General features: G+C 32.6%; 1 protein-coding gene across 1 annotated transcript; it reads left to right on the plus strand.

Moving 5' to 3' along the window:
* Positions 1 to 14229: 14229 nt before the first annotated feature.
* LOC129302697 (uncharacterized) lies at positions 14230 to 24952 on the plus strand. Its single transcript, XM_054941595.1, has 3 exons — positions 14230 to 14417; positions 24435 to 24630; positions 24878 to 24952. Exons 1-3 carry the CDS (start codon positions 14230 to 14232, stop codon positions 24950 to 24952), a joined length of 459 nt encoding a protein of 152 aa, XP_054797570.1.
* The last annotated feature ends 736 nt before the right edge of the window (positions 24953 to 25688 follow it).

Genomic DNA, 25688 nt, shown 5'->3' on the forward strand with positions numbered 1-25688 from the left:
CGGCAAAAAGGAAAAATGAGGAGAGAAAGAAAATGAAGCTAAACATAGAACATGGGGCTAGCTAGCTAACGGTGAAAAGAAACTCACGCGCACACCAGTAGGATACAGCCGTGAGCTGTCCAACACCCTTAGTTTCTTGCGGATGATTGTACTAACTTTAATCTTTAGGAGAATGACAGTTAAGGACCCCCTAAGGATATTAATTTCAATTAGGGATTCTGAAAAATAGAAATCCCAAATAAGGACCGTGGTCCTTAATGGGGATTAAAAAACATTGAATTGTCAAAAATGCCCCTGAGTTCAAAACAAAGGTACTGCGCATGAGAGAGCCCTATTCCTTCTCTACTTTAGTGTCTTCCTTGGTTACTCCTTCTTGTCGTCTTCCTCTATTTCAGCTCGGCCGGCTGCTTAGTCGTTGATCGAGTTTTCTATATCAGCTCCAATGGTGCGCAATTGCTGGTGAGAGGTCCTCTATTGTTGCTCCCATTTTTAGTTCGGTGTGAGTGCTTTGTGGTCGGTGCCCCCTCTTCTCTTCTTCCAGGTTCGGTGCCTCTCTCTCTCCCCTTCCATCCCTCGGTTTGTTCTTCGGTGGGGGTGAGAATGATTTTGTGTTTGTTGTTGATTGTGCATTTTTTTCCTAGTGTCATTCCAGTAAGGTATTTGCAAAAGAGAAGAAATTGCAGTAATATTGATTTGTGATCCCAAAATAGTTCCATATTTGTTTATATTTATGCGATATTCAAACCTAATTTTTTGCTCTATTCTATGATTTTGCCATGAATTTGAGAAGAAAGAGTGAGAAGCCTTTTGTTCGTCTGGTATTTTTATGTTATAAGATGAATTTATTTTGTCCTATTCTTTTGCTAGCCGAGCACATATACTGGCAATGAACTGAAAATTTGTAACATTTGGTTATGTGTCTTTCAAGAAGCAATGAAAATCAGCCCAGAGCTAGCTCTTTTAAAACATAGGGCTGTTACAAAAGGGAGAAAGGCACTACTTAACAAGGACTTTGGACTCTTCCTTGATTCCTTCCATGTGTTGCATTGAAACTTAGGTTCTACATTGGCATGTTTGGTGTTTGGTCTCTAGATTTGGAAAAGCTTTCCTTTTCATAATAGAAGAAAAACATAAATATAGATTGTAGCAGAAAGGTTGATAAGATATTATAAACTAATAAAATAGTTAAAAATAAGGGAGAATGATAAATAAAGAGCTTGTAATAATATTAATGCCAAATAAGGAATTTTAGTATTGAAACATGGTTGAAGGAGTACTGAAATTTAGAAACATCAATGTTGAAAAGTCTTAATTTGACATTAAAGCTCGTATAATGTCCTCATAAAATAAATGTTTGGCAAGGTTCTTTCGACTTTAAAATTTGCTTGTGTAAAAGACGAATGCAATCTTGACCAAAAAAATTGGCGAAGTTAGGGAGGCTGTGACTATGATTTTCCCTGACCCTCACATGTTCTATGGAGAAAATTCAGATTTCATGTTTGGTAAATCTAATAGTATTATTTTGTGAATTCATTAATGACATTAGATACATTCAATAATAGTTTGTTTTTTACCCTAATTGTTAATGTGCAGGATAATGGCTAAAACAAAAGGAAATCCTTTAAGGCAAAAAAGTTGTTCTGGTTTAAGCAAGTTCAAAGGGGCATATCATGGCAAGTATACAACCCAGGGAAATGATTTGAAAAAACTCAACGCAAAAGTAGTTGTAGCATGGAAAAAGTTGACATCAGAAGAACAAGATCATTATAAGCGTCTGGCTAAGGAGGAAAACGCTGGTATAAAAGCTTACGAGGTACATTGTTTTTGACCTCAAGCATGAAAAATGTGATGAATTCAAGTAATGGTGCTGACTTATTTTACTTGGACAGATTCCATTTGAGACAAGGTGTTCTCCGACAAAGATGAAGGAAGTTTTTGATTATATCAAAAAGTGAAAATCTTTAAGGGATAGGGTTAATAGAATAGAATTTGGTAAGCTTTTAAATATTAAATGTCACAAGTTGCCTAGAGATTTATGTGATGAAGTGATGAAGGCATTTGATCCTCCTACATCATCCCTTTTCATTAGAGGTCAAAGGAAAGTCATCAATGGCAAAGCAGTTCATGCCTTACTTGGCTTGCCTAATGATGGGGAGATAGTTGATATAAATGGGGATAAGAATAAATTAAAGTTATTAAACAAGGAGTTTAAAAAAGTATCCTATAATGTAATTAAGGACAGGATACTCTCGGGGAAAGAAAATGATAAATTTGAGTTTCTCTTCATTCTCTATTGCTTAGGGAATTTTCTTTGTCCAAGTTCGAGTTCCAGAATAAGTGATAAACAATTGAAAGTCATGTCCAGATTAAATTTAGGAACTGTACATTATGATTAATCATCTTTTATACTATTTGAGCTTGGAAAGCAGGTAGCCGAATATAAAGCATGGGAGAAGAAGGATGGGCACAAAAAAATTGTTGGGGGATGCTTATTTCTTCTTGCAGTATGTGGGTAAATTAAGATATAATTTGTTATAAGTTAATTATTTTGCAAAATTCTGTGGGTTATATGATATAGATATAAATATGCAGATTTTCTACTTTCAAATGTTTCCATTGGAGCCAATTGAGGTGTCATTGTAAGAAGATGCTCTGGAACATTGGATAGCGGAGAGAGTGACAGCACGAGTTCAACTTGAGAAGGTAAGTGATCATGGCATTTTGTATCACCCTTCTCGAGGACATGAAAACTTCTTAGTAGAGCTTCTAGAAATGACTTTATTTTATGATTTGGTAAGGGCAAAATCATGGTTGTTAATTAGAAAAGTTATTTTTTATATAATTTTAAACATATGACATTTTATATGGTGCAGGACATAAAAAAGGTATATAGATATATTGTGACCTTTACACGTGGAATTGCACAAAGACTCCTCAAGCTCCAAGATAAAAGAAGAGGAGAGGAAGTTGTTGAACAGCATGATGGTAAAGAGGAAGAGGAGGAAGAGTTGGAACATGATGACAAAGAAGAGGAAGGAAAAGAGACAGGAGATGAAAATGAAAAGGAGGGAGACTTCGAAGAAGATGAGAAGGAGGAAGAGGAAGGACAAGTAGAAGGAGATGAAAATGAAGAGGAAGGGGATCTAGAGAAGATGAAAAAGAAGAAGAGGAAGGACAAGTAGAAGGAGATAAAAATGAAAAGGAGGGAGAATCAGGTGCATAAGAAGAAGGAGAAAAGCCAATTAGAAAAAAAAGACTCTAAGGGTGAAAGGATACTAAGACAGTCACAACGACAAATAGTCAGCACTATTCATTCACCCTTTTTAGATGATAGAGGGAAGACAAAAAGAAGACATGAAGAAAGAGGACAATGTATAGAGAAAGAAGTTTACTAATACTGTACAAAGTCTATTCCACCCAATGAGGGACATGAGTATGATATTCAACCTTACTAGTTCAAGTGTTTATAATCGATTGGTTGATATTAATTTTGTTTTCTGTAATAGGAAAATTGTGGAGATTGAGCAGTATTATGTGACAAGATATGAATGCAAGTATCTAGGTCCTAGACAATGGATCAGTAGTTCGGTGAGTAAGTGTGATAGTTAAAATAGATCAAGTTATAGTAAAATTTTAATGTAACTGTAATTTTGTTATGTAGGTTGTTACATTAATTGGAAGACTTTTGGTCAATGAGCAAAAGGAAAAGGATCAACTTGTGTGGTGACACATTTTTGATCCAGATTTTACGGTTTGTCTTACAGTTTAATTCCTTTGTTTTATTAGGTGCTTACAAGTTACAAGTGTTACATTTTTTCATTTCAGGGAACCATAATCCACTAACAAAAAAGATGGGAATTGGATAGCCATTTAAAGGACTTTATGCCAACTACCATCGGGTATAACATAGGAGATTGTGATTTTATTTTTTCCCTATAGTGTTTGCATTGCACTGGTTTTGCTATGTTGTGAAGCCGAAAACAGCCACAATGTATGTGCTGGACTCGATGCTACCATCTGGTAAAGAATTAAAGAAGAAAAAGAAGAATATAAAGAAAGCCAAGGAAGCGATGTTGCCGAAAGAGAAGAAAAAATGGCATATTTTATGGTATGCCTTTTCCCATATAATGATATATAAAATTTTATTGGTGAAAGCTTCTCATTCACTTTATTCTTATTCTCAAAAAAGTAGGTTTGTAGAAATATTAATGAAATTGAAACCTGAACTTGTTGATGACAATTATGACCTTGAGTTGAAAGTGGTGCCTATGGAATAGCAACCGACGACGTGAGTAAAAAAGCTGAAATTGTGTACATGTAATTAAGTATATATTTCCCAACTACATGCTGACAGATTTCATATTTTTTGTAGATCTGATTGTGGAATGTATGTCATCTTTTACCTTAGGCAGTGGAATAATACTGCACGAGAGGAATGGGGCTGCCTTACTATGCCTCCTCTAACAATGGTAGGAATAAATGTTAAAGTTAAGATATAATTTGATATGTGTGACAGTTTTCTATCTTGTGAGTTGACTTTATCTAATTATGTAGGAACAATTGAGTGAAATGAGGAGTGAGGTATTGTATTGGTTGGTGATTCATCCACACAACAGAGTGGGCTCTTAAGTCATGACGTCCATTTCGAATGCTGGGCATGCACGATCGAAAAGATTGAAATCATAGTGTAGACACTTGTGATATGTAAATTAAACCTTTATGTAATTAAGTTTTTTTTCATGGCTTCTTGTATATGATACAGAAATTAATTTAAAAAAAACTTTGACTATATGTTCAAGAAATTTGACACACCGTTATTGATTTTCATTGACTCACGTTACTTTTAAAACTGACGTTCGGTTTTTCACAATATATGTTACGGAATTTCCAAGTAAGGTTGGTGGAACACAAATTGTGCCTAGCTTATCCTTACATAATGAATTCCCAATTCATGTTAGGCTCTTTCAAAACATATGTTCAGCTTTTTTCCAAGTTAGGTTAGGACAGTCGCAAAAGACTTTGCTGGAACCCAACTTGTGCCACGTCAGTTTTCATTAAATAATAAATTTTCAAGTCACATTAGGAACTTTGACAACATATGTTATTTACTTTTCCAACTTAAGTTACCAAATTCTCATGTGAGGTTGCTGGAACAAAACTTGTGCCAAATGGCTTATCCTTACACAGTTAATTCCCAAGTCATATTAGGCTCTTTCAAAACATTCGTTCACCTATTTACCAAGTTAGGTTAGGCCATTCCCAAGTGACTTTGTTAGAACCCAACTTGTGGTAATACTTATCCTTTAATAATGAATTCCTAGGTCACTTTAGGCACGCTTACAACATATGTTAGTTATGTTTGCAAGGTAGGTTAGGGAATTTCCAACTGAGGTTTTTGGAACCCAATCTGTGGCAAGGCTTATACAAAAAAAAGAGTTCCCAAGTCATGTTAGGACATTTCACATTATACATTAGCTACTTTTCTAACTCAGGTAAGGGAATTCTCAGGTAAGGTTACCGGATCTCGATTTCTGACAAGTATCTTCTGATAAACAATCACACCCAAGTGGGGTTATTCATTTTACAACTTATGGTAGGAATTTTTCTTCCTTTGGATATGAAATTGCCAACCAACGTTATTGGTTCCTATTATCTGACAAGTCTCTTAAATATCTAAAATACTGCAGAAAATTTTAATCCCAAGTAAGGTTCTATGTTGTCAGTAGTTACATTAGCAATATCCCTATACTATATTACTGAATTCAACAATCTTATGCCATGACAGCATTTTTACTCGGACAAATTTAGACTTAAAATTTTCATCAGCTTTATATTACACTAATTGTAATACATGTACACCAAATTTGCATCCCTTTTTACCTAAAAAATATCCCAGCTATCTAAATAGTACCTATGCAGTCCTTATAAGAAAAACATAAACTGCAATCCCATTTACATAACTTATCACCTCCACAAGTACAAAAAACATATGAGGTGGCTGCCTGTACAAAAGGTCATTCAACAGCAAAATGCACAAAATAAATAAAAACCATATACATTTCAATTTTAAACTAACTAATATACATATGGTTTTCATCCCCTTTCAATCCCTACATTAGATCGGAATTCCTACATCTATTCTTGGTATGTCCAGCTTAATTACATCTTGAGCAATGAGACACTTTTTTATTCTAAAACTATGACTCTCTTCGCTTAGTAGGTGGTCGCCCTATGGGACATGTAGTTAGTGGGGGTTCCAAAAAGGTATTCTTTTCATAATCTTCATAATGTAGCTCGATCAACTGAAGCATGTTAATGGTTTCCACCAGAATCATTGTGGAGCTGTAAATTTTTTCTTGTGCACGAATAGTGTAGCATTCTTCAACATATGAATACACATTACCCTGAACTAATTTTATTGCTGTACATGCATGTGCACAAGGAATTCCTACCATTTGCCATTCTTGACAAGAGCATTCTTGCAATGTTAGATTCACTCTCAAGTCATTGTTTCCTACTTTTACTAGTATCATATTCACACTATAATGTTCAGCCACCATAACTTCAGCTCTCAAAACATTCTTCCTCAAAACATAGTCCAACTTCATTTGACCAATTCGCCATTTCTATCTTGCTATTGTATAGCTTCCTCGCTAATTTTGCTCGGTGCTCATTTATCAATGCACATATATGATGTTTTCTCTCTTTCAGTAACTAAGCATTGAAAGATTCAGCATGGTTTGATGTTATATTGTCCCATCTTTTGTATGGAAATCTTACTAACACCCAACGATCTATGTCCTCATTTGTTTCTAACCATTTTGCCAACTGTGGGGAGAAAACCATTAAATGACCCATAGCAACATGAAATTCTATTTCCAACCTTGTATATGTAATATTATCTAACAACTTAAGTATATCTTCCTTGGTCATCCCATCAATCCTTCGTATGCCTCTATTAATTTTGGTAAATTCTAAGCTGTAATTTTCTTTGACATGATGATAACAAAAAGCATGTCGATTGCCTTCAAATATTGTATGCACTGTACCAACAATAGTATTATGCTTGTTAGACACTATGGTCAATTGAACTTGGTGTGTGATCTCTCTCACATTTTCAAAAACAAGCCCAATTATCATATGTTTCTCCACCCACTATTGCATAAGCCAAAGGAAATAAGTCATTATTTGTATCAATTGCAGAAGCTGCTAGCAAAGTCCCCTTATATGGACCACTTAAATGACTTCCATCAATAAACAAAATTGGACGAGCACCTTGGAGAAACCCTTTGATGCAGCATCCCTATGTAATAAAAAGTCTATTAAATCTATAATTTGTTGAGGCAACCCACTTTGCAACTGTGTCTGGGTCTGTCTCCTTCAATTTCTCACAAAGCCATGGAATCAACATGTATGACTATTGTGGAAGCCCATGTATTTCCTCCAATACTCTATCTTTTCCCCTCAAAGCTTGCCGATATGTGAGATTTAACCTATACTCTTTGTAGAGGTCTTGTCTAATCTCATTTGAAGTTTTCTCCACATTCCCCCTCGCAACATCAATGATGATTGATGATGTTAATCTTGAGTTAGCCTTTTGCTTTAATAGGAGGTTATCATGAGTAGAGTGCATGTGTTCATTGTGGAATTTTTTCACACACAATATAGAGGTTGTCTTCCTAAGAGCATAAGCTGATATCTTCCATTTACAACCATCAATATTGCATTTGACAATCTTCTTCTTAGGGCTATTTCTTACAAATATGTAACCAAACCTATGAGTAAGGCTATAGTTATATGCTTTTCTGAATACAATTGCATCATCAAATGTTTGGCCAATACCCATAAATAAATCCTTCTATTTTATCGAATTAACCTCAGGCAGTGGTGCAAGAGAATTTTATGTTGAACATGGCAAAGAGGGTGATATACTTTCAAGCTCTGACCTACAGGGAGATCCTGGCAGTGACCATGTTAACAAATTCTCCATCCTACATTTACAATTACTTACAAGTCAATATAAATGGTCATTAAACTAATTAAACACACAAATAACTAAGAATAACAACTTACTCCATCGAGTTATCCATTGCTCCATTTATTTCATTATCATTTGTCTCAACATACACATGTGCTGACTCATCATTATACTTTATCAAATGTTGTACTCCATCATCATCTAACAAATCTATATATGTGTTTTCACTAAACTTCACTGTAAATTTCAAGTCAGCTACACCACTTTCAACTCCTGTCACTGATGACACCATCCTCAACAGCTCTTCATGATTTATGCCTTCTCTAATCAATTTAGAAATTAATCTCCCACCTTCATAGGTCATCTTCCCTTGTAAATCTTTTACAAAATGTCCATCAACATGAAGATAATAAAATACTTCTTTTGCTGAAATACTTGCCATATGGGAAATAAACCTGGAACAACTACAAGTAACCTACAAATTTAGTACTTCACAACTGTCCATTCCATAATCCCAACCTTAACTACATAAATTCAGCATCCATGTTACATTTTTCAATATTCATGCACTTTTCAACACAAATCATAAAAATTCAGCATCCATGTTACATTTTCCTTGTTTTTCACTCCTCAACTTTTTCAACTATGTTGTTCTCAAAAATCATTTCTTCCGCATGTCTATATATAAAGTCTAGTAATCATTAAGAAGACTACTTTTTTTCCTAGGTATAAAACAAAGAGAAATGGTGCAAGACAGCATTTGCAAATATTAAAACTTTCTTTCCATGTGTGCATGACAAAGGACATGTGTAAAAAAAGAAAACAGAGTAATGGAAGAGAAATGGAAGAAGAAGATGCAGACTTCTCTTCCATGCATGGCAGAGGACGAAATGTAAAAGAAGCAATGCATACAATTACCTATTAGAAGACGATTATGCTCCACTAATTTTTCCCTAACATTTTCAGCATACTAGAGCACACTCCATCAGTATTTTTCCCGCCAAAAAACAAGAAAACATAGCACACGAGATGAGCTTCTTTCCTGTTACCTTTCAATGTTTAGTGAGGGGGCAGTTTTGTAAACTCAAGTTTGTTTTTTATCCCACTTAAAGACCATGGTCTTCAATTGGGATTTCTATTTTTCAAGACCCCTAAGTGAAATTAATGTCCTTAGGGGGTCCTCAATTGTCATTCTCCCTTAATCTTTTTCATTATTAATGTACTTTGATCTTTTTCACTTTTCACATGCAACGCTTTAGTGAGGATTGAAATGTGTGAACGGGGAATGCTGAATTTTGGTTGCTCGTTTTTTCATTATATTGTTCAAGTTTCAAATTTCAAGTGAAATAAATATACTTTTGATATTATTTATAAATTATTTTTAACATATTTATTAAAATTTAAAAAATAAATTTTATTAATTCTATTTAGACATTCAATAAATTTCATTTTCCCGTGTTTTCACTATGTTGTTCAAGATTCTAATTTCAAGTGGAATAAATATACTTCCTGTATTATTTATAAAGCATTTTTAATATTTTTATCAAAATTAAAAAATTTTAAATTTTATTAATTCTATTTAAAAATTTAATAAATTTTTGAATTTATTCCTATTAAATATACAAACTTTAAAATTTCAATACTTTAGCATTTAATAGCTTTTTCAATATTTAATAAAGATAAAAGGATAAAAATGAATACAACTACCTTTAGGATACCCTATAAATAAAACAAAAATAAATACTCTCTTTCTACTTATAAAGAAGACTAGAGCAGTATTATAATAATAAATATATTGGGTAGATGTATTTACTTATTTTTATATAAAATATAACATTATATAAATGACTAAACTGGTTGAAAGTATTACAATACTTTAATTTTTTAAAAATTTTAATTGCAATAATTTAATTATGATTAAATGAACTATAGTATGAAATTAAACTATTTTTTTTTTCAGAATTTATTAAAAAATTAAATATTTATTTCTTATAGGTATTATATATGCATATAATTTTATTTTATATTTAATAATTATTTTATTAATTCAACAATCGGTCTAACTAATTGAACTATCAAAATGATGACCTGCTAACATTTTTAATTTAACGTACTATGGAAGGGAAAGCTTTGGTGGCTAGTAAAATAACTTTACATTAGTGCCTCTCCGTACTGGGAAAGGAGCAAGCTGGGCCCTTATAGGCTTAAATTCATAAGCCCGGTTGCTCCAAAATCAATTATTTTTTTAATCCTGAGTCTTATTCAAAAGATTTAAAGCCAGGTTTGTAATCCCTTTTTTTAATTTTTAAAAATTAAAAATTTCAATTATAATATTTCATATTTCTTTTAAAATACAAATTATAAAGTTCAAAAATTTAAAATAAATAATAGAAATTCTAATTTTAAAGAATAAACATATATTCTAAAATTTAAATTTAATTTAAAATTTTAAAAATATTTCATTTTTAGGGGTAAAACAAAAAATAGGTCTCAACTGGCCACCTGAGCTCGATGTCACAATCTTTGTTCAGAAAGAGAAGAAACCATAAGGTTATGGTACTTTTAGAGATGTCTAGGACAGTACAGAGATTTTTAGGAGAATTCAGGATGTTCAAGAAGAACCTTGTATATTTTAAAATGTTCTAGAAGCATCTAGAATAATTTAGAATAATCTGGAGAAATTTAGAAGTTTCTAGAAGGTTCTAGAAACTTAGAGAGGGATGTGGAGATATCTAGAATATTCTAGGATATTCTAGAATGTTCTAGAACATTCCACAATATCTTAAAGATTAGTCTAAAAATATCCTTATAAATATCTATATATTTATTGTAGATATTTATATGGAACACTCTAGAGGATGAATGTAAACCATAGAATTAGATTAATCTTCACCATCTATTAAGGAGGTGAAAATTTTCTAGAGAAAGGGAGAGACCTATAAATACCCCCATAACCCCTTATAAAGCACATTTAATCTTTTAAAACATGTAATGCATGATAGCTAGTAATATTTATTGAAAAATAGCTAAAACAAAGTAATAAAAAATATAAATTCTCCTGTTACCTCAATCCTTTGGTACCAAAAGAGTTCCTCTTGTAAAAAATATGAGACTCGGCTTGTTCCTTAACATTTGAACAAATTCCACCAACAATTCCTACAACATATAAGTGATCTACATCACTTATGATGACAAATAGCATTAATGAAGACTATAACTCATACCACACAACTTGGGTCAATGAGTCATAATCCATTCTAATGGTCCATATATTAAACCAACTATTCATATAGTATCACTTAACCACTAAAACCATTTATTAGCCATCACTAGGCTAATTTCCAATTTATATAATTTTTAATCAATTAAAAACCTTCATTTAGTGTCACCAACTTTAACCATTTGCCCTTATAATGGAAACGAAACCTTAATTTAAATCTTATTGGGCTCAAATGGCAAAATTATAACTAAATCAATAGACTTGAATCATTGAAGAGAAAAACCCAACCTCTTGGGGTTTGATTTGTGCCTAAAACATCTCTTTTCATCCAATTATCCACTCAAAACATTAGAACACCATATAGAAACTCAAAACATCCTCCCTAGGATCCAAAGAAACAAAAGCTTACAAGAATAAAGCCTTTGGGATCAAAATTCAGAAATTTCCCCTTCCAAAAATTGAAGAAATTCAAGAGGAAGGGAAGAGGATTGAAGTAGGGAGTTTACCTATCGTGTAGCCGAACTCGCAACGGTCGCAAAGCCTCCTAGATCCAAGCCTAACTCCCTCTCTTTCTCTTCTCTTCTTCCTCTCTCACATTCGTTTCTTTCCTTTTTTTCTTTCTTCCATTTCGTTTCTGCATTTGTTTTCCCCTTTAAAATGCTGATATAAGACTTTGGGAAAAATTACAAGAAAGGGCCCAATATTTTTTATTATAGCATAAAAGCCCAGGTCAACTTTGGTAATTTTTCTCATGGTTAAAAATAAAATAAAACTCAACTTTTTCTTAGTAAAATTCAAACTCTAGACCTCTATCAAATTATTCTAAAGTTTAATTTAATTATAGAAATTTTATTTTATTAATGTGTTGCTATTGATGTGTTGAATGATTTGAACTATCCGCTGCCTATTCCCACCGAGGACGCAAGGATTTTTGGAGAGGCGATTGGTAGTTTTATTGGATGGTAAGCTAATCAAGTTAGGATGCCAAGTCTAAAAAAAATAGCAAAGATGCACAGTCAAAAAAAAGATGATATCTTGATCTAGGCTCTCCTCTAAAAAGGCAGTCTCCCATAAAGTTCTGCCTGAACAAGAGCCTCAATTGCCAAGCCAATATAGAAATTTGCTCCAGGCATATGCAACAGTTCATAGGTCTAATTCTCCGGTCCTGCAAATCCCGTTCGAAGCTGGTATATATGGTGAAGACCGATATGATATGCTTTTGCTTGATGTTGTTGATGAAGTGCTTCAACATGATATGACCAGTCTCACTGTTTTTAGCTTCTACATATGGTAATTTTTTTTTCATATATGAATAATTAATATTTTAAATATAAACTAATCCATTTCTTCTATTTATAATAGGTGCTTGTATGACAAATGAAGTTCATCTTTGTTGTCCCTTTCGATCTATAAATGAAGTTCATCTTCGTTAGTCCTCATAAAGTGGGTACACATGCCTTAATTAAAAGTGACAAAATTTTAGAACAAGCAAAGACATTAAGTAAAAATTTCAAAGCAAAGGCTCGAAAGGGAACATTATTCATAATACCATACTGTCAAGGGTAACAAAATTCTCACTTATCTTAATAATTTTTTATTTTAAATTTAATGGATTCATTATAATTTTGCAACACTTGTTAATATTATTAGGGACCATTGGATGTTGATTGCAGCCGAACCATTTAGCAACACTCCAAAAATATATTATCTCGATTCTCTTGGAGGGGAATCAGGAAGGAGACAAATTTTATTAGAGTTAATTAATACGTAAGTGCATAAAGTATTTTACATATTTATTTAATTATTTAAATTTCATACTAACATATTTTTTATTGTTTCATTAGGGCAATTATGTTATACCGCACTAACACAAGACAATCAATTCCAAGGTCCTTTACAAATTTTGATGTGGCCTATACTTGGAATATAATTAAGGTAATTGGAATCATTTATTAAATTGAAGTTTAATGCATTAATACATATTCATTGATTCTTTAATTTTTAGTGTCCAAGACAAAAAAAAATAGCTTGAATTATGGCAATTGCAACATGAGGTTCATGAAGGACATCATTATCCATAACAAGAGCATAATTCCCGAGATAGTATGTCAAAAATATTAACTTTTAAATTACAAAAATATTTAATGTATTAAAATTATATTAATATATGGTGAATCATTTATATATTATAGTACTATGATGATTCTTATGTTGAAGAATTCGGGGATGCAGAAATAAATGAGGTAATTGAAGAATGGTGTCAATACATTTTCTAAGTGTGGACCTCATACAAAGAAGATCAATAGAACTACCTTGAAGAAGTAGCTAGGAAGATTTTTTTAATAGGTAGTTTATTTTTGGAAATAGATTACTTTATATAATTACATTTGTTTATTGATTAATTTTAAAATTGAATACAATAAATTTCGTTGATATTCAATTTTGGAATGGTTGGCTGCTGCTATTTTGATTTCTTTTTGCAAGGGGGCTGGTATAAAAACAGCTCACGTATAAACAAAACACATAAAAAATGAGGACTATATAAATAACTGTCATTTATATTAAAATAAATGACGGGTAACAAAGATACCTGTCATTTACATTTATATTGATTTTAAATAACGGGTATCTTATTTACTTGTCATTTAAAGTTTGGTCTGAATTATTGCCATGCATTAAATGATGGGTAAATAAGTTACCCGTCATTTATATTCTCATTTTGCTTCTCCTTCTGTAAAGATTTTATTTTAAATGACAATTTTATAATTGTTATTTATTGGTGGTCTTTAAATGTCAGCTGAATAAATGAAGCATAATAGCTGCATTTATGAACTAAAATAACTATCATTTATTCCCTTTTTTGTAGTAGTGAATCAAAAAGTGGACCAAGCAAAAGAAAAAATGAGAATAGGCCATGCTCAAATAAGAAAACAGTTGGAATGGAAGTTTTAGCATGGGCTAAAGAGAAGTTGGGCTTGGATATTCAGAAGAGAAACTTGAACCAATAGGTGCAAAAATAGACCAGAAGGGCATGAAGGAGGATATGGGCTATGAATCTAAGAAGCTTATGAGTGATGAATTTAATGAATCTGATGGAGACTCAATGAAGGTTGATGTGAATCCTATTGACCTAGGTGCAATTCCATTTAACATCCATTCTAATCCTTTATCTACAGATGATAATAAGGATGACATGGCTGATTCTGATGCTAGTGGAGAGTATGACATGCAATTTTGACTTGGCTGTTCTTTTTCTTGATAAGGAACAATTTTTTATGGATAGTACAAACAAATATAATATTGTCATCTAGAATGTTTGGGGTATAGGTGGGCATGGCTTATCAAATTTGATCTTGGATTTATGCAGTATATATAAATTTCATTTTCTAGCTCTTTTAGAAACAAGACATGATAGTTCAAAAGCTTAATATGTGGCTCATAAGATAGGACTCTTGAATTTTGATTGTGTTAAAGCAAATGGCCATAGTGGTGGTATTTGGTGCTTTTGGTGGAGGAAGTGGATTTTCAAGTCAAAATAAAACACAAACAAGTCCTCCATGGTAGTTTTAACATAGGTAGTTATACGAAGTAGGACTTTTCAATAGTTTATGGACATCTTAATCATGCAAGATGTCACTACTTGTGGCAAACATTACATCAAATAGAAGCTAATGGAGTTTGAAGATGGTGTGTTGGTGATGACTTCAATTCTACTTTGGGTGTAGATGAACAATTCTCTATGGTTTTGATGCCTTTTATAATAGACAAATGGTTTAAGAACTGGTTTGAGGAAGTTGAGTTGACTAACTTGGGTTATCAAGGGCCTAAATTCATTTAGGGTAATGGTCAGTCTCGAAGTAAAATTGATTGGGTTTGTGTTAATGCTTTTTGGTTTGAAAAAGTTTTAGAAGCTTCTATAATTCATCTGCTTAAGATGAAGTTAGATCACTACCCTATTTTTTTTAAAGATGTGGAATGGCACTAGTAAAGACAAGAGGGAAAAAAATTTTCAGTTCTTTGCACCTTGGGTAAGGCAGGATGACTTTGATGATTTAGTTAAAGGCTCTTGGAGTTATAGTTTAGGTTGGGAAGAAAACATGTCTAGATTTGCTTCTAATGCCTTTGATTGGAATATTAACATTTTTAGGGATATAAATAAGAAAAAAGCTGGCTTATTATGTAAACTTGAAGCATTCATTGTCTTCTGGAAGCTAATACTAACTCAACACATCTTGAAGAAGAGCGTCATGTTGTTTGGTGTGATCTAGAATGTATTTTGATTCAAGAAGAAATTATGTGGTTGCAGTGATCGAGATGTACTTGGTATAGTCAAGGGGATAAAAATACAAGGTATTTTCTAGGGGTGTTCATGGAACAGAACGGGACCAGGACATCCCCGTCCCGTGTCCTGTCTCGAAAAAAAGATCGAGACTGAATTTTGGTCCCGTGTCCCGTCCCATCCCGAAAGTCGTCTCGTCCCATTAAGAGTCGGGACGGGATCGGGACAAGATCGGGACGTCCCGTCGTCCCGATAAATGAAATAATATTGAAAAAAGATCTGAATAATAATGTTCATCAAAATTTTAAATTATATAATTTATTAAGTTTAAAATCAAAATAACATAAGTACATAAATAACAATAATTTAAAATCAATTATTGAATTATATTAATCACAACTATATATTATAATAAAAAATACAAGTGATCTTTATGCTATAAGATTAGCAACAACAGACAAGTCAAACACAATATCAAATAATTGTTCTTCTACTTTAGTAAAGATGTACTAAGCTAATTACTCTTCTAAAAATAAGCAAGAAATATGTTATAAATAAAAGTTATTAAATAGATAGATATAAGAATAAATTATATTAATATAATTAATATATTATAAAAAAGATATCACCATGTTTACTCCATGCCATTAAAATTATCAATATAAAAATACTTTAGTTTTAAATAAGAATTGTAAGTATTAAAATTATAATTGATATAATTAATATAAGTATAAATTATATTAATATAATTAATATATTTAAAATAAAAAATAATATATATAACATTCGGGACGGGATGGGATGTCTCGATGATAATCCCATGTCTCGTCCCGTAAAGTCCCATCCCGATTATTTTCGGGCCAGGACAAGACCCGTCCCGATATGATCGGGATGATACCGGGCCAATTGAGATGAGTCTAGATTGAACACCCCTAGTATTTTCATACCATGACCAATTGTTGTAAGAGAAGGAAGAATATAGAAGCTCTAAAAGGGAAGATGGTTAGTGGATCTATGGTAGAACTACACTGAAAAGGTTAGGGATAGATTACTTCTCTAGCCTTTACTTTGAAGATTTTCAAAACTCTAATGAGGTTATTTTTGAAAAGAGTTTCTTGCTTGTTGAACGAGAAGATATTGATTGGCTAGGTAAGGGTGTTATTCTCCAAGAAGTAAAAATTTCTATCTTTTCTATGGGACCTCTTAAAGCTCCAGTGTAACACTTGGCTTGAGTGTTATTAAAAAATCACTCAAGTCAAACAAACTAAGTGTGGTTAAGGAGTTAATCCTAAAACTAACTTAGAAAAAAAACTATTTAAATTAATTTTTTTTTAGAAAAGTTTGAAGAATTACAGTGTAGCGCACGGAAGCAAACTACGCAAATAGGGGTATTTAATTACTGTCATAACAGTCTTCCCAGGAAAATTTTCAGGAGGTGTCAATTCACCATTTGGCCTCCGATTGAAGTGATTTCAAAGCTTACACATCAACTTTAATGTGTGTTAATAGTGTTCTGAATTCTAAAAAGATCTAGTAGTTAGATTAAATTTTAGACATGTTACAAATTTGGATATTTTTGCTGTCATGACAGTTGACAGCACCTCCGAACCAACTTTCAGAGTACACCATTTTAACGTTCGACCTCTGATCAAAATGATTTCAGAGCCTGCTTGTCAATTTTAAAGAGTACTACTAGTATACTAAATTTTAAAAAGATCCAATAGATAGATTAAAATTTGTGTGTCCCAACATCAACGTTGTTGCTGTCATGAAGCTTATAAAAAGTTTTACTTGTAACCTATATTTTAGAGAAATCTAATGGTCGAATTGAGATTTAGACACCCAGATGTAAAAGTGTAGTATTTTGGTAAAAACAATTTTTAAAATATTTCAAATCTCATCCTACGGGTCATAAATTTGTGAAAACACTTATAGACATATCAAATAGGACTAAGAGTACCCAACAGAACATTCAAATGATAAAAAACCCCCACACATCAAAATTTGACCACCTAGGTACCATTTTTCAAAATGGACCCTAAGCCTCCAAATGCACAAATCATATAAGAGTGGTCAAAAATCAATCCAAACACCATGTATTTATATAAATGCATATGCTAAACATTTTCACTTGGCTCAGAGATCCTCATAGGGCCCACACACCTACTCTCTCTCTCCTTAAGGTGCATGTTTGCCCTTAGCATACAATTCACAAGCAGCTACTTTGCAATTCCATGTAGAATCACATATATTCATATATACACACATATATTTATATATATACACCAAAATAAACATTTTCTTGTAGTGAAAACTTGATCTATCAAATGGATCCATCAAAACCACACAACATAACCAAGTTTCCTAAACATAATTCTACAAGTGGCAAAAATTCATACACAAGCACACAATCCACACATATTCACATATATGTATAGTCACAACCTACTAACACCCTAAACCTAAATATATTATAGTATACTTGCTCCAAAGAAAAGGGGATGCTATTCTTTACAAATCATAGGAAAACCCCTAGCTTAGCTCTTTTCCCCATTCAGCATTGGATCCTTTGCCTGAACCTATAAATATTTTAAATAAAGAGGAGAGACAATTACAGTCTTAGTAGTAGAGAAATCTATATTAATTATTATAAAGTAAGACATAATTAAATAAACAAATAATAGATTCAACATAGTATATAATTTAGCCATTTAAAATACATGAATGCATGACATAGGCCGGTATGGGCCTTTCTTAAGAAACAAAATATGCCTTAGTACTCTTTAACTCGTAGGTAAACCTTATACCCACTTGTACCTCCACAAGTACAAATCTAAGGCATGGTCTAATCCATCAAACCGTCTACACCCCTTCAACGTGAATCTTGAGCAATCGAAGCTAACTCCCTCCTAGAGCCAACCCAACTTACTCTCTATGTGAGGGCTACCTTGGCCTAGGCACTCAACCTCACACTTTATATGTCAGATTCCTTCTCCCACTAAGAGGTGTTGAACACTTAATACACTAACCACTTTAGTGCATTGAGCCCACAATATGTAAGGCAATATTGAGTACTGGTAGTATGCCATAGAATATCATAAGTCCACATCTCCTCATTGGTAAATTCCTACTGAGATTATGCCTTTTACTCTTGTCTACCTTTCCTGAGTATTGACCACTTTAACACTCTAATGTAATATAACATTTTTAATTTTCCCTTAAACGGTTCCTTAGCTTATCTAAGGTACCTAACATAGTTACATTTCTTTAAGTGTAACTTCCATTCTTTATGATTACAATATATGCAAACAATATCATTTTCATAAAAACATTGTTGTTAAACAAATAGAAAATATATTTTCACTATTATCAAAGTAGTATCCTGTAAGCCCTTATAAAGCACATTTAATCTTTTAAAATATGTAATGCATGATAACTAGTAAAATTTATTCAAAAATAGATAAACAAAGTAATAAGAAATATAAATTCCCTTGTTACCTCAACCCTAAACTGTTCCCCTTATACAAAATAAGACTTGGCTTGTTCCTTAACTTCTTAATAAGTTCCACCAACAATTTCCTACAATACATGAATGATCCACATCACTTTTTATGAAAAATAGCATAAAAGAAGACTATAACTCATACCACACAACTTGGGTTAATGAGTCATAATCCATTCTAATAGTCAATGTATTAAACTAACTAATCTCAAATTATCACTTGACCACCAAAATCATTTATTAGGCACCATTAGGGAATTTTCAAACCATACAATTTTTAATTAGCCAAAAACCTTCACTCAGCATTACCAACTTTCACCATTAGCTCTTATAATGAAAACCAAAGCTTAATTTAAATCTTATTAGATTTAAATAGCACAATTATAACCAAATCAATAGGCTTAAACCATTGAGGAGCAAAACCCAACCTCTTGGGGTTTGACTTTTTCCTTAAAACTCCCCTTTTCATCCAATTACCTACTTAAAACATTAAAGCACCAAATAAAAACTCAAAATAATTTTTCAAGGACCTAAAAAAACCAAAGCTTACAAGAATAAAGCCTTTGAGATCAAAATTCAGAAATTTCCTCTTCCAAAAATTGAAGAAAATCAAGAGGGAAGGAAAAGAATTGAAGCAAGTAGTTTACTTACTGTGTAACCGAGCTCACAACAGCTGCAAAACCTCCCAGATTTGAGCTCTAACTTTCCTCTCTTCCTTCCTTTCTTCTCCACCATCTCTCGTGCTCTCTTTCTCTTTGTTCTCTTGTTTCTTTTCCTTTCCCTTTGTTTCTATTTAGTTTTTGCATGCATTTCCTTTTAAAAAAATTGACTTTAGCAATTTGAAAAAATTACAAGAAAGGGCCAACATTTCTTATTATAACACAAAAGCTAGAATAAACTTTGGTAATTTTTTCATAGTAAAAAATAAAATAAAATGAAACTTTTGCTGAGTAAAATTTGAACTTTGAACCTTTATCAAATTATTCTTAATTTTAATTTAATTATAAATATTTTATTTTAAAATAAATACTGGTCTTAAAAATTTTAAGATGTTACACCTAGGGCTTAATGGTTCAAATCCTCTATTATTTCACCACTAATGGGATGTGGTTGGCAGATCAATATTTCTTCCTACACAGTAGATTTTCTAAAAACTTGAGTTAGTGAATCATATAAATGACACCAATATTGTGTTAATTCTAAAAATTGAGATTCCAAGACTATGAAGGATTGTTAGGATAAGCTGGCACCCAAGAGGGGTATGAATTGCATGACAATTAAAAACTTTTGAAAACTTAAAAGAGTGAAAAACTTTAGTATAAAGGAAGAAGATGAGACACATAAGATTTATACCGATTTAACCCCCAAACTTGGCCTACGCTCAATCCTCAAGATCACACTTGAGATTTTCAACTAAGTTCACAAGCTTCAATAGGTTCTTGTCACCATAGTACAATTCACAAGACTTAACTTGTCTTGGATCAATAAAAAAACCTTGCTATAATCTAACAACTTGTTACAAACAATTAAAAAAATTATCTTTTTTAGATTTTTGAGGAATGAAATAAACTTTCACAAAAAACTCTCTTGAAGAGTAGATGAAAATACAATTGAAAGCTTATGAGCTTATGAGAGCTTTTTCACAATTATTTTCAAGAATAATGAATGAATATAAGATGTTAAAGCATAATTTGAAAGCTTTTCAGATACTCAAATAAAGATAAGTTTTCTCAAAGATTATTAGTTCTTGTTCAGGCTCAAAATGAATCACATATATAGTTTTAGTAGTTGATAGACCATTAGAACAGTGATTTAATTCCTTGGTGTAATTTCTTGTGAGTGACCTATTGAATCACACGTGAAATTGCACTTAGCTTGTTCTAAATATGTATATGTGATAAATCACACATAAACTTCATGAGCTCTCACGTGTCGTTCTACATCTATGATATGCATTCAGTTCTATGTGCCAAAACTTGCAAGTGAACCTTCAACTCTCACGTGTAATTTTGCATATGAGAAACCATCATCAGTTTTGTGTGACAAATCACGCGTGAAACTATTATGCTCTCACGCATGAAATTTCTTACAAAAAGTGAAGCTTAAATTTGAGTGATAGAATTTACGTGGAACCAAAAGGCTATCACCTATCAAATAACCATATTTAAACTTACTCTATTTAGGAGGACAAATCACACATGGATCACATGTTCACTCACACATGAAATAGCAAGCAATAATGCACAAACAAGTTTGGGTTCATTTTCATTTATGAAACTGCACATGACTCAAGCAATATTTTGCATGATCAAGATATATAGATTTATGAATCACAAATCATACAAATGAACAAATTGAACTTGGCTTTAGATGACTTAAGATTTAACATAGCAATATGTGATTGTGTAACAAGTGACAAATCACACGTGGCTACAATTAGATATCACGCGTGAAATAACACTTTGACATAATGTAATAAAGCACAATTGATAAAACTTACATTGATCAAAATGCCTCTTAACGTGATTTTGCATACAGAAGCAAGGCTTAAGGAATCACATAACAAAAGTGATAAATTATGTGTGAATCACCTCTTGACTCTTGTGTGATTCATCAGTTAATGTGCCCAACTTGTAGTTTCTCATATGTGATTAGTATAATCATGCATAATTCTACAGCCTATATTGAATTCAACCATAACGATTTTTAGCACACTAGAAAGACATCATTTGTAAATTTTAATACATTTAGATGAGTCTTAATGCATATAAATAAGACACATAATGCATTCATTTTAATGATTATGAAAAGTAATTAAGCTCTCAAAGTTTTCACATTCAATCTAAGGAATTTAAATAACTTATCTTAAACATCTTCATCTTCTCTTGATTCTTCATGCTCTTGAGATTTTATCTTCATCCATACTTCTTTATATCTGCACACATAACAAATACATCTTCTCTTAGTTTTGTAATCATCAAAACATATAAACCAACAAAGATTTCCAGCCTATTGACCTATGTAATGTTGTTTATAAGGTCAAAACTAAAGTTCTCATGAATGGGTTGAAAGTAATTATTAATAAGATTGTTGCCCAAATCAATGTAGCTTTGTTGCTAGGAGGTAGAATACTGATAACATCAATGTGGCTCAAGAAATAATTCACTCCTTTTACAAGTGTAATGGTAAGTGTGGCTTCATGGCATTAAAGATTGACCTGGTGAAGGCTTATGATAGAGTTAAATAGAGCTTTGTGATTCAATTCCTTAATGAACTTAATATTCCTACAAGGTTTGTTGAATTGATTTCTAAATGCCTTTCTATTGCCGTAATGCAAGTTTTATGGGATGGGGAGAGACCTTATTTCTAAAGGACTAAGACAAAGAGACCTTATTTCTCCACATCTTTTTGTTTTAGTTATTGAGAAATTAGGACACATGATTCAAGGTGAAGTGGAGAATGAAAATTGGTTGCCTTTTAGGTTAAAAATAAATGGGGTTGGTATTTCACATCTTTTCTTTGCGAATGATTTGTTAATATTTATTGAGGCTAGTATGGACCAAGCAAGCATGATCAAGGCCTACCTTGAAGACTTCTGCAATGTTTCTGATGAGAAGGTAAATAGCTCTAAATCTAGAATTTTCTTTTCTAAGAATGTGGGGCATACACAGGCAGATGAAATTAGTAACTTCTTGAATTTCACTTCTATTATAGATCTTAGTAAATATTTAAGTATTCCCTTGAACTATAAGAGTGTCACTAAATTTACATATCAACATGTGCTAAATAAGATGGATAGTCATCTACCTTCTTAGAAAGCTCATTCTTTATCTTTAGCTTCTAGACATATAGTACTCTCTTTTATGGTTGCTACTATTCCCTCCTTCTCTATTCAATCTACATCGTTACTTGCCAATACTTGCAATGAGATAGATAAAAAGTGCCATAAATTCTTTAGGGAGGATTTGATTCACAAAGAAAAAGGATTTGACTCACAAAGAAAACTCCATCTCATAGCTTGTGATGATGTGTGCAAAAAAAAAAAAAAGGATGATAGGGCCTTAGGCTTGAATGGCTGGGAGACAAAATAAGGCTTTTATGATAAAATTAGGTTAGGGTTTGATCCACCACCATGATTCTTTATAGACAAATGTGGGGAACATGTTATCCCAAAAATAAAAGCTTGAAAAAGTAGGTCAAGTGTGAACACTGTATTTTGTCCGGGCATTTTTTTAATTTAATAATAAATAATCAAAAAATATAAAAAATATAAAAATAAAATTTAATCCTTTTTTAGGATTATATTTTTTAAAAAAATATTTCTTAATTTTTTTTTTAAAAATCTCTCTCAAATTATCCCAACCATTCAAAGATATTGAAAATCATTTTTTTTAGACTTAGATATCTTTAAATTTCTCTCCTTAAATCTTTTTGTTCTCCATTTAAATATATATATATATATATATTAAAATTAAATTTTCCTTTCCTTCCTTTAATCTAATTAAAAAAGAAGCATTAAAAAGAATGGAAAAAATGCTGGACATGCACGTACGGAGCATGAGAAGCTTCACAAAGCAGAAAAGCCCAGATGCAGACCAGAAAAAAACTAAAACACAGACACGAAAACACTTTGAGCCAGACACATGCATGCACAGCAAAAAAAAAGTGCAGAAGGAGCAGCAAGCAACCAACATACGTACACTTTTTTGGCTAGCAGAAAAAAGGAAACAGAACCAAAAAATGCAGCATGCAGAGTAGAAAAAATAGCAGAGAAAGCAAATGTTATAGCAAGGAAAAAGTGAGATGAAACATAGCACAAACGCAGCACCCACACGCCAGCTGAAACGAGCACAGAAAAACGTAAAAAAGGCAAAACACATAGCCACACGAAAATGAATAATGTAGAGCAATAAAGGGAGAAGAAAAGAGCACGAAAAATGATAGAAAATGGAGGAATGAGAGAGCAAAAAAAGAGAGCAAGAAAATAGAGCAGGGGGAGGAGAAACTGAAAACAAAAAACAGAGACAGAGGAGAGAGCCCGAGGGAGAACGAAGAAGAAAGGGACAAAGACAGAAAATGAAAGAAAAACAGAGCATGGAGAGAAGGAGAAACAGGAACATTTCAGTGAGAGAGAAGAGGGAGGAGAGACGAAAAAGAGAGAGCCATAAATGTGAGAGAGAGGCGAGACCAAGGAAGAGTCCGAGAAAGGAGGAAAAGGAAAGAGGAGGGACGTTACGACAGACGCAGGACACTGGAGGAAGAAGAGAAAAGAAAACTGAACGAGGGAGAGACTAGATTTTTGCTGGAAGGAGGAGAGAAAAATGGAAGAAAAAGAGCACACTGATAGAGAATGCAGAAACAGAGCATGCAGGCGCACATCTCCCATCTCTCTCTCGGTCACAATCAGACTATGATAGACGTGAAAGAAGTTCTCGTGATCGTGATTATCGTGTAGATGGGTTGGAGAGACCAAGAACAGACGAGGAAAACAGGAGAGGAGAGGCGCGGAAGAAAAGAAAGAGAAGAAATTGAGAGGAGCACAACACAGCTGGACGGAAAAACAAAAAGAAAACAGAGCACTGATCCAAAAACTGAAAAAAGAGACAGACTATGAGTGGAAAGAAAGAATATGCGAAGCAGGCAAGGAGAAGGTAAGAGGAAGGAAAGAACACGAGGAAAGAGAGGAAGCAACACATGAGAAGAGAGAGACTGAGGAAGAGAAGAGAGAAACTGGACGAGAAAATGGAAAGAAAAACAGAGCAGGAGATGCATCAGAGATGAGCCGAGTTATTGCCAAGTTTTTAGAGAAAATGAGCAGTAGGATTCACACCTAAAAAGAAGGAGAGGCAACGTTGGAGAGCTGAGAAGGACACATTATTTTGTGCTTATGTCAAACAGTGGAAGAACTGCCTCAAGCCTGGCATCAAGAAAGGAGCTCTCACCAAAGAAGAACAACGACTTGTCATCCGATGAGCTCTTGAAGAATCTGATTAAGGTACAAAAACATGCATCAATCAATTTTTTTTATAATATCTATATCTTGAGTACAAGAAGAGTGGGATCATGTGCAATGTCAGGTATAATCTTATTCCATTGTTTATAGTCATCTTTTTTAGCTCTTTCTTGTTTAAAATTTTATAGTTCTTTCAAAAATTTTGCATACTTGCTTCATTCATTCAAATGACCGTATTATTTTGGGAAAATTAAGAATATGCATGTGTCTAATATGAGACTATTGTTTATCCACAAATAATTTTAAGACACAAACTTGATTTTGATTGTCACAGAAAATAAATTGGGTGATTAATGATGGTGATGATATGTGAATCATGTTTATTCTAATTGTCAGATGCTATAACCACGACTCTCATTATTTTCTTTCAAAAGCCATATTCGAGCATTAAGCCAATTTGGAAAATCTTGAAGAATACATCCTCAAGTCAAAAGAATAGTGAATTGTCAAAATAGTTTATTTTTCTATTCTTTCCGTTGCCTTTATTGTTTGAATTGTTTAGCCAACCATAATATTATACACTGACTGTAAATACAAATATTTTAGTTATCTATTTGTCATGTGAGATTTTAAGAATCTCCGTAGGCATTTAGAATGATTTCATATTGTGTAAATCAATAAGATTTTGCAAGTATAAGGATCAATCTTCTATGTATTTATATGGGTTTCAAAGGCCCATTATTAAAATTAATTCTC

This window comes from Prosopis cineraria, unplaced genomic scaffold (genome assembly GCF_029017545.1).
Source record: "Prosopis cineraria cultivar Desert tree isolate PC_DT_omini unplaced genomic scaffold, ASM2901754v1 PC2, whole genome shotgun sequence".
In the NCBI taxonomy this organism is placed as follows: domain Eukaryota; kingdom Viridiplantae; phylum Streptophyta; class Magnoliopsida; order Fabales; family Fabaceae; genus Prosopis; species Prosopis cineraria.

Coding starts and splice junctions, on each gene's coding strand:
- LOC129302697 (XM_054941595.1), top strand. CDS start 14,230: ATGAAGGAGGATATGGGCTATGAATCTAAGAAGCTTATGAGTGATGAA. Junction 14,418..24,434: donor GATTCTGATGCTAGTGGAGA/GTATGACATGCA, acceptor ATTATCGTGTAG/ATGGGTTGGAGAGACCAAGA. Junction 24,631..24,877: donor GCGAAGCAGGCAAGGAGAAG/GTAAGAGGAAGG, acceptor TATGTCAAACAG/TGGAAGAACTGCCTCAAGCC.